This window comes from Sphaerodactylus townsendi, linkage group LG01, assembly GCF_021028975.2.
Source record: "Sphaerodactylus townsendi isolate TG3544 linkage group LG01, MPM_Stown_v2.3, whole genome shotgun sequence".
Taxonomy (NCBI): Eukaryota; Metazoa; Chordata; class Lepidosauria; order Squamata; family Sphaerodactylidae; genus Sphaerodactylus; species Sphaerodactylus townsendi.
The window spans coordinates 63551762-63569262 of NC_059425.1; the positions used below are offsets into that span (position 1 = coordinate 63551762).

Consider the following 17501-nt stretch of genomic DNA (forward strand, 5'->3'; position numbering starts at 1 on the left):
TATTGAACCTGCAAAGTTTTAATTAGTGGTTTTTTATATTATGCATAAGCCAGATAGTTAAAAAAAATTATTCATATACATGTATGTGATGTAAGTGTTGCATACTTGATTCTATTTGAAAAAGATCTATCTTTAAACCTTCAAATCTTCTGCCTTACTATTTTACTTGCCTGTGGCTATTTTGTTTTTGGTATAGCTTTTGGCATATAATTTTATAATACCGTGTCTCTCAAAGTAAGTGCATAATATGGTTTTTCACTATAGATAGTGGAATGAATTTCAGATACATAATAGTTAGCTAAGGAGTACAAGTCATATTGTTCCAACACCCAGGTGGTGGCTGTAGATCTCCTGGAATTACAAATGATTTCCAGATACACAGATCAGTTCACCAGGAGAAAAGTTCACCCAGAGAAAATGGCAACTTTGTATGGCAGATTCTGCATTGCACTTCACTGAAGTCTGTCCTCTCTCTGAACCCCCCCTTCCTCAGGTTTCACCTTGAAAATCTCCAGGTATTTCCCAGTCTGGAGCAGGCAACCCTAGTTCTGCACTATGTAGCATGTTTTAATAATAGCTATATCTTCAATTTTTGTGATGTCTAAATTGCAAACAAAGGAGCCTAGAAGAAAGAGCAGGGGACACAAACAATACTTGTTCATAATTTCCCTGCATCTGGGATTGTAGGGCCTTTCCTCACTTACCTTCTGCTGCGCGCTACTTGGGCCAAGTAGCGTGGGGTCCCGCATCACTCCTCACTACAGGGGCGGCGACAATGCAGCCGCACTGCTGCTCTCGAGCCCCCTCAGCGTGCGTCATTCCTGGCGTTCCTCAAAACGGCGCCTTTTGATGATTCTGCGTGGAGCGCGGGGCCATGGGGAAGCCCAGGCGCACACCAGAAATGACGCACGCAGTGAGTAGCGCACAGCGAAGGTGGTAGAAGAAAAAGTGGGGAAACGGCCTTAGAGAGAGTGATGTGTTGGAATGCTTGGAGTAAACTCCCCATAGTAACCTCCCTGAGGTTCAACAAAAAGGCATAGGGGCCAAAGTCTGATGTTGCCTCTTGGCACTATTATTCAGAGGTTTACTGCCTCTGGATATGGAAGTTCTTGGCACTTCTTCACAGTTTCAACACGCAAGACAGATTTTTCAAGAGCCAGTCAAGAAAGTAGATTCTGAGTTTGTTCTCACAGCAGCTTCTGGCCTTGGCTACCCAGGCTGATGAGTGCTCACCATATACATTCAAAAGGGGTAGCTAATACTCTGGAGGACAGGGGCAGGATTCAAAATGATCTGGACAGATTAGAGAGCTGTGCCAAAACTAACAAAATGAATTTCAACAGAGGTAAATGTAGGATTCTACATTTAGGCAGAAAAAAATGAAATGCACAGATATAGGATGGGTGACACTGGCTTGACATGTGAAAGGGATCTGGGAGTCTTAGTAGACCGCAAACTGAACATGAGTCAGCAGTATGATATGGCATTAACCTCTTCATTTGCTTCAGAAATCTAAACAAAGGGTAGGCTGTTTCGCCTCAATCCCTTTCTAGGTAGGTGACTTCTGCTATTAAAATAGCAAATGACAGGCAAAAATCATGTGTCCTGTACAGCTCAAAGCGCAAGCTTCCTTGATGGCTTTCAGCTGCATCACAGACATCTCATAGACATCTGCAAGGTAGCAACCTGGTCAGCACCTTCCATGTTTATCAAGAGCTACTCCTTGGACATAGATTCCAGGGATGTGACAGCTTTTGGGAGAACAGTTCTTCAATACATATTTCATTGAGCAGTCACACAACCACCTCCTTAGTATGTGAGCTTGAGACTCTCCCATGGAGACTGCACAGAATCCACAAAGATGAAAATAAGATTGCACTTAACTGTAACTGTTGTTCACTGAGTGGTCTTCTGTGCAGGCATCCTCCTTTTCCCCACTGTGAACTGCTGTGTATGAGACCATCTCCTCCATGGCGGTGACAGGAAAACTGATGGGATAGTACTGTCTCCCCATCTCACTCTGTCACATGACTATTTGGGCAGGAAAGTACTCCAACTGGCACAAGGCAGAGGGGTGGAAGAGTGTTCCATGGAGCCTATCTTTCTAGAGGCTTACAAGTTGAATCTCCATGGCTGGCCCACGCCCCTCAATGAACAACAGTTATAGGTAAATGCAGCCTTGTTTTCTGTGGGATTGTTCCTGCTGTGAGTAGACACAGTGTGTTGCTGTTGCCACTGACTAACACCTACCAGAATTATTGGAGTAACTGCATTGTTTTGATATCACCTGCTTGCAAAAAAGCTCCTTTTATACCTTTATTTATCTATTTCCTTCTCCCCAGCTTGGATGGTCAAATGAGGCAGAGTGGGATTGCAGTCATAAGCTCTGTTCAGACCTATGCACATTTATTTTAATGGCTTTATTGAACCTGTAAATATGAGTGCAGATGAATGCACAAATGGTTTGTCACATTTTCTGTGATGACTTGCAATCTATGTAATCTATGTAATTTTATAACTTACGTAAGGTTCAATGGTTGCTCAGGCATTGTACCAAAAGTTCAGGACTGGTTCTTAACAAGACACTTTGTCAGTATAGCTGAAGAAATAGCAAATTTATTATTAATTTTAATTCTAATTTTAGCAATAATTTGCTTTAAGGGTTTTAATGAGGATTATCAGGATGTATCCTTGTTCACTTTGTGTTGTTCTTTTGAATTAATTAGCTTTAGGTTCCAATTATTTTACTTAGAGAACAAGATTGTTTCAAAGTTACAGGAATTTATTCCTTGTTTCTATCATCTTCTCTGTAAAATGTGCCATAGAAGGGTCTGATCAGGCCTTTTCCTGACAGCTTCCAGCCAGAAGAGACTTTATAGTTTACTGAGCATGTCCTGAGTGCTGGGCTTCCCATTTTACATAGCATTCTGCTTACCAGCTTAAAACTTGATTTGCCATACCTTAGAGAACTGTAATCATGATATATTTCAGTCAAACTTAGAACGATAGAACAGCAGCATCCCAAAGTGCTGGTGTCATTTTCCAGAAGTGATATCAGCAATTCAGGCAATGCATCACAGGCAATGTGCTGACATCACTTTTAGAGTGCAGCAGAAATAATGTCATTGTGTCACAGGTGACATCGCCATGTTGCTGGCCTAGGTCTCCCTGCACTGATAAGTTCACCCAGACCCAGTGATGGGATTCAAATAATTTAACAACCAGTTCCAGTGCTGGGATTCAAATAATTTAACAATTGTTTGATTACAAGCACCATTTTAATAACCAGTTCTGCCGAAGTGGTGCGAACCTGCTGAATCCCACCACTGCCTAGACCCCTGTTTGTTGCTAAGGAGGGGGGGAAGGCGGAGGCAACCCTAATTTGCCTTAGAATTTCATGCATTCAGTACAATTTCTGTATGTTGTAGGTAGAAATGACCGCTGCAATCCCAAGTCCAACACCATGCATATTATACCTCCCTTTCAAAACTTTTGTATTCCAAAAATCTTGGCAATGACTACAGATACATTTCTGAGTTTTCTGAGCATTGAATATATTGCTTCCTTAATGGATCCATTACAATATTTCATGCATGCCAGCTCATTCCTAGGTTTATTCATTCTGTTTTGAAGTTGCCTTTTATGGCCTTTTTCAGTTCCTGTTCCCTTGCATGTATCAACATCTGGCATACTGTCATATTCTTCACACATCTTAATTTCTGCAAGTGAAGTTGCTGTTAAATGTGTATGATGAGAGTCAGTAGAAATTCTCCTTCCTGTCTTGGGACATCACAATATGCTGAATTGAGTAGGCAGGGAAGAAATATTTTAAATTGATACAACATGATTAAATAATTCCTTTGTGAGAATGGCAGTATACAGTTTGTGACTGAACAGCTTGTTAGCAAGTGTGCTTGCTTTTCATTTGTGATAATGTTCACATTTTATATTTGCTACTATTGATAGTGTCATGATTTTCATTAAGAAATAAGCTAAAACTGGCATAGTCTATAGCAGTATTGACATTCAGCTAGAAAACTAGAATACTGAGAGAAATGCATATTGATTCCACATTTAATTTCATCAAATATTCAGATCTGAACCCAACAAAAGGAATGCCTGATCCAGATAACCCATGTTCAGAACAAACAAAAGATGCTATAGTTACCATACTACAACTTAATGCACATACCAGTGCTGCCCAAGCACAGGCTTTGATTCTTCAGAAACTAGTACTGAAAAACAAAGACGTCCTTGGTGCGCCACAATCAAAACGGGTAAGATACAGTAGACAAGCTATTCTTATAATGAATGCAGATGACAAATGTATTTATTTTGAACCTCTGGTTCATTATTGTGATGTCTTTGCAAACAGCTGGTACCCACTGGGACTGGTGGGGCAGAGGATAGGGCAGTTACTAATAGAAAGAACCAATAGTGGGCAGAACCAATAATGTCTGCTCTCCAGCAAGGATACTACAAAAATTAAGCACTACAGTACTGTTCCTTAATCTTTATATACTTATATAGGTGTCAACCTAATTGAACTTATTCTTTTATTGCTGTGTTTGCAGTAGTAGTAGGAATATCCAGTGTAGGAGGGGGATCCTGCCACATGCCCCTTATTTCCTAAATGCCACTACTGAGTGTTCTTATCAGAACAGTAACGTTTATGGAAGAAAGAAGGCTATGTGTACTATGTTAATAAGATGTCATTAAGCAAAAGGCTTATTTTCTTCTACTATAGATTTATATCACCCCACCAGGTATGTGACTGCCAGTAGCAAAACAGACACCAAGGTGGTACAGATACAAATTTAATAGCTTACTTTAGGGCACTGCTGCACAATGTAATACAACAGCAAATTGCATGGCATACAAATAAATGGTAAAAGGCACTGACTATTTTGTAAAACTCCCAAGTAGTATGGGTAGCATAAATAGGCAATACCAGTAATTAAGCAATTATGTCATTAATCTATATTCTAAACCAGATATTAGGTAGTGGAAAGGTGGACCATAAACCACTATGCATTGCAAATATCCTTGAAGCAAATGGCAGCAAAATGACAACAATTGGGCAGCCCCATCCACGGGGCTGGGTGCCCAGACATGGCATCACAGCTGCACTTCCCCACTATTCCCTAAGAGACTTTCCAGCTGTGTAGGAAGGCAAAAAATACAGAAAAGCCACCCCATCACTGGAAAGCCCTCATTGGCATAAGTCCACAGCCCCATGCACTGGCATAGGTGGGACAACGGCTGGGTGGAAGCAGTAGGCATGAGGGAGGGAGAGCAAGTGAGAGAAAGGGGGGAAAGAACAGGTGGAGGAAATGGGCCTTGCAGATCTTTACTTGTATATATCCATTATAGGAATATCTAAAGGAGTCTTTTGACAGAAGCAATCAGCTGTTTGGGGAAATGGGTTGCTGCATCCAAGCCAACTTTTGGTACATGCAGCTCTGTGCAAGCAATTATTCAGAACAGGTCTAGATGGTGAAAATTCTGCAAGTGATACCTGCATATCCTAATCTTTTTAAAAATACACTATGTCAATATGTTTCATGTGTGACTGGTAATATTCTTATTCTAAGGTGTTAATATTTATTGATGATCTGCATGTGCCGATACCAGAGAAATATGGGTCCCAGCCACCACTTGAGCTGATACGACAGTTTCTGGATTTGGGAGAATTTTATGACACACATCAGCTTGTGTGGAAGGTACTGATGTCTTCATTATTTCTAATATTTTGTAGAAATTGGTACATTCAAATCTTAATGTTACATCGAGCCCTACTGATTCCGTACTTCTACTTCAGCAATCATAAATACTCATACTAAATGCATTATATCCATATTCAGAATTTAGCTCTAGTTTGTACTTTTTCTCCCTTGCAGATCTTCGTGAATTTAAAGGCATTTCTATCAATTTTTATAGTGCTTGAAAAATTATTTATCAGGTACAAGAATGTGAAACCAGGCTTGGTGGTGGGGGGTTGAGAGAGTTCTGAGAGAACTCAGCCATCAGACTTCATGTGTAGGAGCTGGGAAACAAAATAAGCCTTTTGGGGGCCCATAAAATTGAACCCCCAGAAGCAAAGTTCACCAAGCCTGCATGCTATTACCAGGAGGGCCTCCTGGAGCCACCTTGAAAGTCTAGTGCCTCTATCTTAAAAAATGTGCAGCTTCACAGAAATTCTCCATTGCCTACAATGGTGTCAAAGCAGCTGAGCAGAGAATCTTGGGCAATTTCGTGGAGTCCCTGTGGAGGTGCATTTTTAAAGCTAGTGACACTAAAATTTCAGGGTCTCATTTGGAGACTGTCTTGATGATCCCACCTGAGTTTGGTGAAGTTTGGTTCAAGGGAGCCAAAGTTATGGAACCTCAAAGCGGTAGCCCCCATCTCCTGTTAGCTCCCATTGGAAACAATGGGGGATGGGGTCACACAATTTTGGACCTCATGAACCAAACTTTACCAAGCTCTGTTGGTATCATCAGGAGAGTGTCTGGATGATACCCTGAAATTATGGTGCCACTAGTTTTAAAAATGTGCCCCCTGCAGGCTAAAATGCAAAAAACACAAAAAAATACAAAAAAATCAGACGGACTTGAATTTTTTGGGTATGCCCTCCAAATATATTATTTGTCTTATTTGGGCATACAGCTAATTTTATGCACAAATAAATCCGAATCTGAATTTTACCGAATTTCTAGGGTATTGACCAAACCTAATTACCAGGCATTATCCTTTATCCTTATCTAATAAAATGGCATTTAAAATATTTTTCCATTTTAAAAAATTATATTTTTTCATGTTTTTCACAGCATGTTCAGGATGTGGCATTGGTTGCATCTTGTGCACCTTCAAGTGAAGGAACAAAACAGATCAGCCCTCGTCTTCTGTCACATTTTTGCATATTAACATTACCTGCAACTTCCTTACAATCTTTGCAGCGTATTTTCCAGGTAATTTAGACATTGTTTTTAATATTTTCAAACATTGCTATGTGATATTTGGTCTCAAGAGCCATTTGTAGTTCACCAAAATCAGCTGATTGTTAAGTTAGAGGACAAGCATTGCTATCACATTACTGCCACAGCTCTCTACACCAGCACAGACAGCTGAGTTATCAAGATGGCCAGTGTAGCTTTGTGATGAGCCAGGGGTCCCTTCTGGTGCTGCAGTACTTTCCAGAGTTGTGCTGTCTCAAGAGAGTCAGCCGTAGCATGGGCAGAACAAGACCAGGGAAACAGTTTCAACCATTCACATATACCATCTGTTTGGACCTTCTGTTGGTTAGTGTTTCTTAATTGTCAGACACCAATCAGCCAGCCGCCTCCTTCTTGGCTGTCTTTGCTCCCTTTTAAGAGTTCCACACAGTAATATCATAAGATCAGGGCCAGCTCCCAGTTTAGCGCGTAAAATCCTTTCGGAAACACACTGGTGTGGGGGAGGGGGGAAGAGCCTGCCCTTGCAAACAGGGAAATTCCCAAACCTCTCAAGGCAATTCCATTCTAATTCCACAAGTGCACATTCTATTCTCCTCTCACAATTGCACATTCCCTAGGCCCCTTCAGTACATGCAGAATAATGCACTTTCAATGCACTTTGCAGCTGGATTTTACTGTGTGGAATTGCAAAATCCACTTTCAAACAATTGTGATTGGGTTTTTATTTTTAAAGTAATTTTACATCTTTAAAAAGCTTTGAAATAGGATGCAGGAGTTTAAGATGGCCACAGTTTGCAGGATGGGCAATATGGAATGCTTTTGTTCCTATACAAGAAGACTGAAAAAATGTAACATGCAAGTTGGTAGCCCAGTTGGAGCAGAATATGAGAAGCCTAGAGGGGACACCAGTCATTCCCAGGAGTATCAGGATCAATGAACAATTTGAAAGAACTTCAGAAGTGTTGGGGAAGTGGGAGATCTCTCCGGAGTTGGAGAATGGATCAGGATGGGAGGCTTTGCCTTGAAAGAATGGCCTATTTTGCAAACCGAAATTGCCTCTCTGTTAGCACGGAGAATGCTCTGATGCAATCGAGAGTTTTGCACAGCCCCCAGTGCTGCAGCGTGGCTGCCATGTTTCTGCCCCGGAGACACCTCGTGGCAATGGCTCTTTTCTGCGAATTTCCTGAACCGCAAAGGTTGAGGTCCTTTTGAAATGCCCCTTTGTTGCTCTGGAGGCTTCCGCTGCTGTGCAACACTCCTCTGTAGCAGAAACAGAGCTAGTTTTCCCACCTCACTGCTCTGGCCCACCCCACCAATGGACAGGCACTGAGAAGTGGTGCCCTCACCCCCTTGCAGTGGAAAAAAACGGAGGGAGAAACCTTGGACAGTAAAGCAGCAAGTGCAGGCATCACGAACGGGAGGGAGGCGATTTGCTCACATGCACACAAGGATTTCAGATTTACATTTTAGATGGAGGGGTGGAGGACGGCAATCCTGTCGCACACACAAGGTTTTTAGACGGGGGGGGGGTGAGGGCGCCAATTCTCAGCACCTGATTTGTGTTCAGGGGCATGTGAAACTGAAATGAAAGTCTTGCTCAAAGTTTTTTTTTAAAGTTTCATAGACTCTGGCAAAACAAATGTAAGTTGATTTTAAGGGAAGCAAATGAGCTCATATCTCGGTTGTAGAGCATCTGACTAGAGCCCTTTGGGGGTTGGGCGGGATATAAATTTGAAAAATAAATAAAATAAATAAATAGAATGCCAAAGGTCCCAGGTTCAGTCCCTGACATCTTCTGTTGAAAGGATCAGGTAGCAGGTGATGTGAAAGACCTCTGCGTAAGACTCTGAAGATCCAGTCTAAGTAGACAGTAGTGTCCTTGATGGACCAATGGACTGATTCAGTATAAGGCAACTTTATATGTTTAATTGAGGAACATATTGCTAAAATCATTAATCCAAACAATAATGCCTATAAATGTATTAGAAAGAGGATAGTGACCATGGGCATTGGGGTAGTTAAGCTGTTGAGAGAGAAAAGAAAGAAAGAATTGCTAAAGAAGGTCTCAGGGGCTGCAGAGAAACTGAGTGAATTCTTTATATCAAACTTCACTGTGGAAGACAAGGGGCAAGTTGCTTCTTAGAGGTGCTATTTCCAAGAAAGAAAATTCTGACAATTGTTATTAAAAGTGAAGTTCAAGAACTATTTGACAAATTTAAAACTCAAAACTCACTTAAGAAATTCAAATGTGATCACCTAAGTATGATGTGCAACTTGCTTGTCAATAAAATCATACTCTCTGTTAGATGGTTGCAAGTAGCAGCTGTAATCCCATTTTTCACAAGGGGTACAGGATGGGTGAGTAGGTCTGGGAAATTAGTAGCCTAGCACCTGTTTCAATTAAATCACTAGAAATCACAATTAGAAAAGAAGAAGAAGAAGAGTTTGGATTTATATCCCCCCCCTTTCTCTCCTATAGGAGACTCAAAGGGGCTTACAATCTCCTTGCCCTTCCCCCCTCACAACAAACACCCCGTGAAGTGGGTGGGGCTGAGAGAGCTCCAAGAAGTTGTGACTAGCCCAAGGTCACCCAGCTGGCGTGTGTGGGAGTGCACAGGCTAATCTGAATTCCCCAGATAAGCCTCCACAACTCAAGTGGCAGAGCTGGGAATCAAACCTGGTTCCTCCAGATAAGAGTTAATGAAACAATGATTAATTGCTAGAAATCACAATTAATAAAACAAAGGGATAAGCCATACTGAAGAATCAGCAACTGTAAATCCTGACACATCATTTTTTTCCTTGAGTGTGTTAAAAAGCATATGATTAGCCAATTGATACTGTGTACTTGTTCTTCTAAACATTTTTGGCAAAGTTCTTCAAAGGCTTGTGAATTAACTTAGCAATAAGGACAGGCTAATATTATTTAGAAGCAAGCAATAGCCTTTTAAAATTATGTTTTTAAATTTGAAAAATGTGGAAAATAGCTAAAAATTGCATATTTTGTTTCTTGCAGGTACAACTGGGAACATACTTTTATAACAAACGGTTCTCGGTAGAAGTTCAGAAGTGCACTGACTTTTTAACATGTTCCTCTATTGCTCTGTACTACAAAATGTCTTGGTCGATGCTTCCAACTCCCACCAAATGCCATTACACATTTAACCTGCGAGACCTTTTCAAGGTTTGTTAAACTGAAGGAATGAGTTGATTTACCATATACAGGCTTTATTAACATTTTAGTCAGTGGTTAACAATATGTCCAAAATTGCTCAGGGGTCATTCATAAAGTATGCTGCATGTCAAGAAGACCAAGTAGTGAAGCTGTGACAAAACAAAGCTTCCTGCAAAAGGTCACCTGGATTATGATAATAGAAATATGGACATACGGATGTGGTTTTGATCTAAATGTTACCGCTATTTTTTACATTGTTAACAGGTACTTCAAGGATTGCTGCTAGCCCACAAGACTGTCATTGTATCAAAAGAAACTGCAGCATTACTCCTTGTGCATGAATCAGCCCGGGTTTTCCATGATCGTCTCACTGAACCTACAGAACGAGAGATTTTTTATCAGTTTCTTTCTACTGAGATTCATAACTATTTTAAAGTAAGAGATTTTATTATGTGGTTTTAAATAAACTGTTAAGTCTTTTAAAATGAATACTTTGCAGATTCACTTTGAGTCATTTTAATTATAAAATACATAGTGCAGATGGGAAATACTGATATTCTTGTTTCAGCTGAAATACTCAGCCAAATTATACTTCATAGTTGTTTACATTTTGGGCCCCTAAAATGGCTCATGCAGCTGGAGAGAGTCCTATCTGTTTCCTCTTAGTCTCTGTGTCCCCCAACTAAATGTATTTTTGTTTGAAAAGGAGTCCTCGCCTCCTTTCATCACAGAGCTGTTTTGCACAAGGAAACTATGGGGACTGGAGACAAATTTCCCAGAGCCTAATTGCTGGGTTCTTGTCTCCAATCAGAAGAACAGAGAAGTTGTGTGGTTTCAATTGGTGTGGTTGGTGTTTGGAATATCCTGCCACAGGAGGTGGTGATGGCCACTAACCTGGATAGCTTTAAAAGGGACTTGGACAGATTTATGGAGGAGAAGTCGATTTATGGCTACCAATCTTGATCCTCTTTGATCTGAGATTGCAAATGCCTTAACAGACCAGGTGATTGGGAGCAACAGCCGCAGAAGGCCATTGCTTTCACATCCTGCATGTGAGCTCCCAAAGGCACCTGGTGGGCCACTGCGAGTAGCAGAGAGCTGGACTAGATGGACTCTGGTCTGATCCAGCTGGCTTGTTCTTATGTTCTTATGTTCAAGGAATAGGTTTGGATGTCCTTCATAATCAAATATAGAATGAAATATTTGGAAAGGGAAATGGGAAGGAATATTTCAGCATGCAGAACATTCATCAACAGTAAATGGTTAGGGAACAGCAGGAGGATTATAAAGTTATAATCACCATTCAATTGGAAAGGATAATGTGAAAGTGTTTTTTGTTGTATGTGGCTTATTTGTGATTCCCTAAGTACAGACAGGCATCAAGTGCAAGCTACGCTGTCAACCTTGTTCCCCTCACTTGGCAAAACCATGGCAGCATTAGATGATACTCCAGTCTCTGCTTGCATCAGTTAGAAGTCGCTAGGCTTGGTGATTTGGGTATTTCAAATCACCAAAATTGGCCAAATCGCATCTGATTTGGCCACATTCGGACCACATTCAGCCCTAATGCAATATGCCTGAATACGAGCCAATCCAAATGCAAAGTGTTCAGATCAGCTTGTATATCTTCAGCAGCATTCAGGGATCGTTTAAACAATCCCTGCATGCAGCCACTTCCCCCACCCAGCAAGCAGCTGCCTTCAGGAGTCCCTTTTAAAGGAACTCCGAAGGCAGCTGCTTGTTGGGCAGCTGGGGGGGAGGGGTGAATCTCTAGTTTGTTCTTCTCTGCCTTTAAGCATTGTTTTAAGGGACTGGAATCCCTTAAAACAGTGCTTAAAGACAGAGAAGAGCAAACTAGAAATCCCCCCCTTCCCCCCCCCCAATAATAGGCTACCTTCAGGAGTCCCTTTTAAAGGGACTCCCAAAGGCAGCCGCTTCTCGGGCTGCTGTGGGGTGTGTGTGTGGAATCTCCAGTTTGCTCTCCTCTGCCTTTAAGAATTCTTTTAAGGGACTTGAATCCCTTCCCGGGTGGCTCTGTGTGTGTGTGTGTGTGTGTGTGTGTGTGTGTGTGTGTGTGTGTGTGTGTGTGTGTGTGTGTGTGTGTGTGTGTGTGTGTAATCTCTAGTTTGCTCTTCTCTGTCTTTAAGCATCTTTTTAAGGGATTCCAGTCCCTTAAAACAATGCTTAATGACAGAGAACAGCAAACTTGAGATTCCCCCCCTTCTGCCTGACAAGCAGCTGCCTTTGGGAGTCCCTTTTAAAGGGACTCCCAAAGGCAACCTCTTCCCAGCCGGCTGGGGGGTGGGAGTGGGGGTGGAATCTCTAGTTTGCTCTTCTCTGTCTTTAAGAATTGTTTTAAGGGACTGGAGACAGAGCAAACTAGAGATTCCACCACCACCCCTTCCACCTGACAAACAGCTGCCTTGGGGAATCTCTTTAAAGGGACCAGAAGGCAGCTGCTTGCCGTGTGGCTGAGCAGTGGGAATCTCTAGTTTGCTGTTCTCTGTCTTTAAGCATCATTTTAAGGGATTCCAGTCCCTTAAAATGATGCTTAAAGGCAAAAAACAGCAAACTAAAGGTCCCCCCTTCCCCAGGATTTTAAAGACAGAAAAAACTTTAAAGAATCCACCCCCCCCAGAGAATCCCCCCCAATACTTACCTTAGGGTGCCTGTCAGGGGTGCATTTTTAAAGCTATCAGCAGCACCAAAAGTGCAGGGTATCTTCAGGACACCTCTAATGATGCCACCCAAATCTGGTGATGTCTGGTTCAGGGGTCCAAAGTTAGGGACCCTCAAAGGGGTAGCCCCGATCTCCTGTTAGCTCCCATTGGAAACAATGCGGGATGGGGCACCTCCTTTAGGGGTTCATAGCTTTGGATCCCCTGAACTAAAGTCACCGTATTTGTGAGGTATCACCAGGAGAGTCTCCGGAAGATACCCTGAAATTCTGGTGCTGCTAGCTTTAAAAATGTGTCCCCTGCAGGACAGAACCCAAAAAACACCAAAAAAATACAAAACAAATCAGACGGCCTCAAATTATTCATTATACCCGAATATATTTGGGTATAACGAACATCTTATTCGGGCATACAGATAATTTTATGCCCGAATAAGCCTGAATATGAATTTTACCAGTATTGCTCAACCTTAGTCTGTATCTGATGGGAACTTTGACTCCTGAAAGATTGTACCCAGAAAAGCTTGCTGGTTGCTAAGGTACTATTTGACTTGCATCTAGTTATTCCCTTGCAGACCAACACAGCTACCCTCAGAAACAGAGAAACATGTGATCAAACATTCAATAATAATTAAAATTTGCCATACTTCAGCAAAATGTTCTAAACTGGAGAATAAAATTGCTGAGTGAAATGTCATATGCACATTTGACATTTGTGTGTGAAGCTGTGTGTGGAGCTGAAACAGTAATTGTATTTCATTAGAGGTTCTTTCATGTATACTGTTCAGCTTGCTTTTCAAGCTCATCACAAGTAGATAGCAATCTAGTTGCTAGTCTGATTGGATTGATAACTCTTTTGCCTGAATTTTAGTTTCATTTGTGCTCTTCTTGGTAAGGTGTCCTTGGCATTGTCACAGCAGATACAGACGCATTCACAATGGCAGCAGAGCAACTATACAGGAGCGTTATGCACACTTTGATCCATCAACCATCATTTTCCTTTATTTTTGTTCTGTAACACTGCCAAAGAGTTAAGGGGGCTTTTTTTAAAAAAGGTAAATGTTATTACACAATAGCAGAAAAAAATGAGTCCAGTGGCACCTTTAAAACCAGCAAAGTTTTTTTCTTGGTATAGGATTTCATGTGCATTCACACTTCTTCAGATACACATTGGACTTAAAGCTGCCACTGGGCTAATTTTTTTATGTTGCTTTTGACCAACATGGCTACCCATCTGAATTGCACTATAATGTTATCATGATCTGTTTCCATAATCTAATAGTTCCTCTGAATTCCCCGTTTTCTTCTTTTAAAAAGGGTAAGTCCCTAATCATTTTCATGCAGAAACTTGCTCTTTATTAAAATTAAAGTTGGGAATTAAAAAAAACCTAGGTCATTGTGCTACAGATTATTGTAGCAGTAGATTAGAATGTTATAGTGACCTCGCAATTACTGATGTTTTTAAAAACAAACCCTTGTGGACATGGGTGGCTGGGGCAAGAAAAACACCAATAGCATCTTCCCATCCACTCACAGTACACACACTTTGAATGTAGTCTTTCCAAAAAGATAGTATCAGTTCACATGTATGAAACATAAAAAAGAGGAAAACCTAGAAAGACTGCAATTAGAGGACAACTATCTGTGGGTGGTCCAAAAACCTGGCTCTAGAATTTGTGAGTTTCCCTGCCATTTTTCTTCTGTTTGTGCCCATATCTATGAATCTGAAGAAATGGAAGTCTTGTTCCACTGACCTCTATTCAAAATGTTCACAATTACTTTGTCTTTCAATCCCACGGTTTTGTGAGCTCAATTTGTAGGATCAAAGTATACTTTAAAGTTTTTCACAAATTGAGTTTGAGTTCCCCAACCTGACTTTCAGGCCACACGTCACACTTCAGGGAACCCAACTCCCAACCTCGTGGGGTCTTGATTCATATTGGGACCACTGGGGGGGGGGGAGGAGAAAGAATTTCACACCTGCCCCCAAGTGGCTTTCCTAATCCAAAATGGTGCTGTTTGCTGCATGCCCCTGGCTAGCCAAAGAACAAAAAAGTTTTTTTAGTTTCTCAGGTTGGAAACCTCTCCCTGTGGCCATATAGGGAGAAAACTCTCTTATTTCCTTGGAAATTAAAATGAAACAACATCTCTTTATCCAGCTCTTCAATACAAGTGGCACGTCAAAAGCCCCCATAAGTTCTTTCTGCAATTTCATTTTTGTTTCTTTGTTTCATATTAAATAAATTACTGCCTGTTCTCTGGCAGAGGCAGTTGTGGATCAAGAGAACAAAGCCAACATTCTCAAACTAATATAATAGTACACAGTCAGTGTGTATGAGTTGCCTTATAGACTATGGCATAAGTAACTGCTTTTGTCATTTGGATGATCTTTTTACATGAACTCTTAATAAACACTTTCTTCTGACAGAACATCTGAGTATGCATTCAGTTGTACCCACAGCTGTCTACAAAGTTTTGCCAAATTATCCATGTAAGAAATACTGGACAATATGAAGTAGAGTTGCTAAATGACAGAATTAAAACAGAGAAAATAATCATAATTCTAATACATATGTAATAATTCATAAACCTACAAGAAATGTTACAGAAAGCAGGCCTTCTTCCAAATACTATGTAAATAACAAGCTTATTTCTAATGTTATGTTTACAGATATTTTGGTCAAGGGAGAAATTGATGGAAGATTCGCCTATGTTTGTGAGTTTTTTAGATGCAAACAAACCTGTGGAAAACAGAATCTATAAACATGTTACTAACCATAAGTGGCTTCTGTTGGTACTGGAAGAACAACACAATAAAATTCAGAAAATGTATTCTGAGGTAAAATTAGCAAAGATCTAAAATTTTGTAAAATACTAATGTTTTATTAATTTAAAGCATGGAAATGTATAGTATACATGCAGTGAGTGCTTCTTATGGGAGCTGTTATACCATTTCCATATGTAAATGTATATTTTGAATGTGTAGTTTGTCATGGGGAGAGGGGAGAATGAAGGACCACATTCTTTGCCACAAAATAATTTCATACCTTAGCTGTAACAGCTTTTAGAATACTATTCGTTATTTCCAGCCATAGGGACCCCAGAATCTCAGCCCCAATTCCAGCTTTCTGTCTCCCCATCAGGGGCTGCTCCTCAAATCATGACTACTGACCCTAGGTTGTAGCTAGCCACATCTTCTTTACAGTGGGCAGATTTGATTCCAAATCCTGAAGATTCTTAAAAGGAAACTGTAGAGGTAAGCAAAAATGTGTTATGGGTTGGAATTCCACACATTCCCCCCTCCCCAAATGTTTGGAAAACATTTTATTGGTGCTGACCTAGCAACTTTTTTCCTGAAGTCATTTTTAAAACATTTCGTGCTTGCTGTGTGGAGACCAGGAAATGTTTTATTTTTCCTGTCTGAATATAAAGTTCTCACTTTTGTTTTCTCAACTACTCATACCCTCCATTTTCTGTTGCTTCAGTTTGATTCTCCATGCCACCCACCATTTTCTGATTCTTTTTCACAGACATTTCCTCCGCTGGCATTGCAGCTGGGCTCCATTTCAGTGATTAAAGTACATGAATGAACTCAGTTGCACCTGCCGATTATAGCAACATGCTGTTTTTCCTGTTTTTATTTTCAGTGAGGTATCTTCGAAGCTTCAAAGACTCAGTATAAGAATCTATGCTGATGCTCATATCAAACCATTCAATCTTCAAAGCATTGAAGATACTTCTGACAAGGAAAGGGTTAATTCCAGGTGCGGGAGAGGAGCACAAAGCACAAAGGAATGTTGTAGGAACTCAGTCTCGCACCCAGTGACTCAGCTTCACAGAAGCAGTCCTACATTTACTGTTCACAATATTATGTGCTCCAACAAAGTGCTCCGCCAGACAGTCTGGAGACGTAAGTCAACTTGAAGCAAATACAGTACAGTCTTATATACATATTGCTATCCAATCATGGAGCAGCTTCAATTAAGCCCAGAATGAGACTTGATCATATGACACCTGTCAAATAGATTTTGTTGACCAGACACTTGTAATTTGGCAGTGCTCTGACAACTTCACCAAAAAAATTTAAAAGAGGAAACAACATGTTGCCACAATTGGCAGGCACAACTGAGTTTGTTCTCATATTTCAGTCACTGAAATGGCTCATGATCACTCAGCTATGATGCCATTGGAGGAAATGTCCGTGGGAAAGAATCAGTAAATGGCAGGTGGCATGGAGAATCAAACTCTTTCAGCCCTGCCACAGCCCCATTCAGGCGGGTTGGTCCCAGTCTGGGTTGGATGTCCTGTACCCTGCAGTGCAAGCCTGTGCTTCTCTACTGCTCCCCATCTTCTTTGTTGCCCTACCCTTCATATCCCACATTGTTGAAATATGGATTTCATATGATTTTCCCTGCAATATGTATTGGCAAGATGCCAACAGCCATATATTTATGTGTGTGTAGCAAAGTGTCCAAACCAAAAGCAGGCCAAATGTGCAAAAAGGTCTGTTTGCAAGATTAAATCACTGTATGACTTACTCCAGTTAATAGAGACTGGAAGCCTCATGGACATGCATTTTGATTACCACACCTTGTCCAGGTTGCTGTAACACAAAGGACCTAGGAAACTCCCTTCTACAAGATTTTGCATTTCCCCTGCCTTTAGAAACCATCTCCTTAACAATGGATCCTTTCCT

General features: G+C 41.0%; 1 protein-coding gene across 1 annotated transcript in view; it reads left to right on the forward strand.

Annotated features, from left to right (window-relative positions):
• The window catches only part of DNAH14 (dynein axonemal heavy chain 14), a 306182-nt gene that overhangs the window by 194183 nt on the left and 94498 nt on the right, over positions 1-17501 (forward strand). The window contains 6 exon segments of the mRNA XM_048504880.1: positions 4096-4277; positions 5595-5723; positions 6828-6968; positions 9970-10137; positions 10393-10563; positions 15477-15644. Coding sequence (XP_048360837.1) covers positions 4096-4277; positions 5595-5723; positions 6828-6968; positions 9970-10137; positions 10393-10563; positions 15477-15644 — 959 coding nt within the window.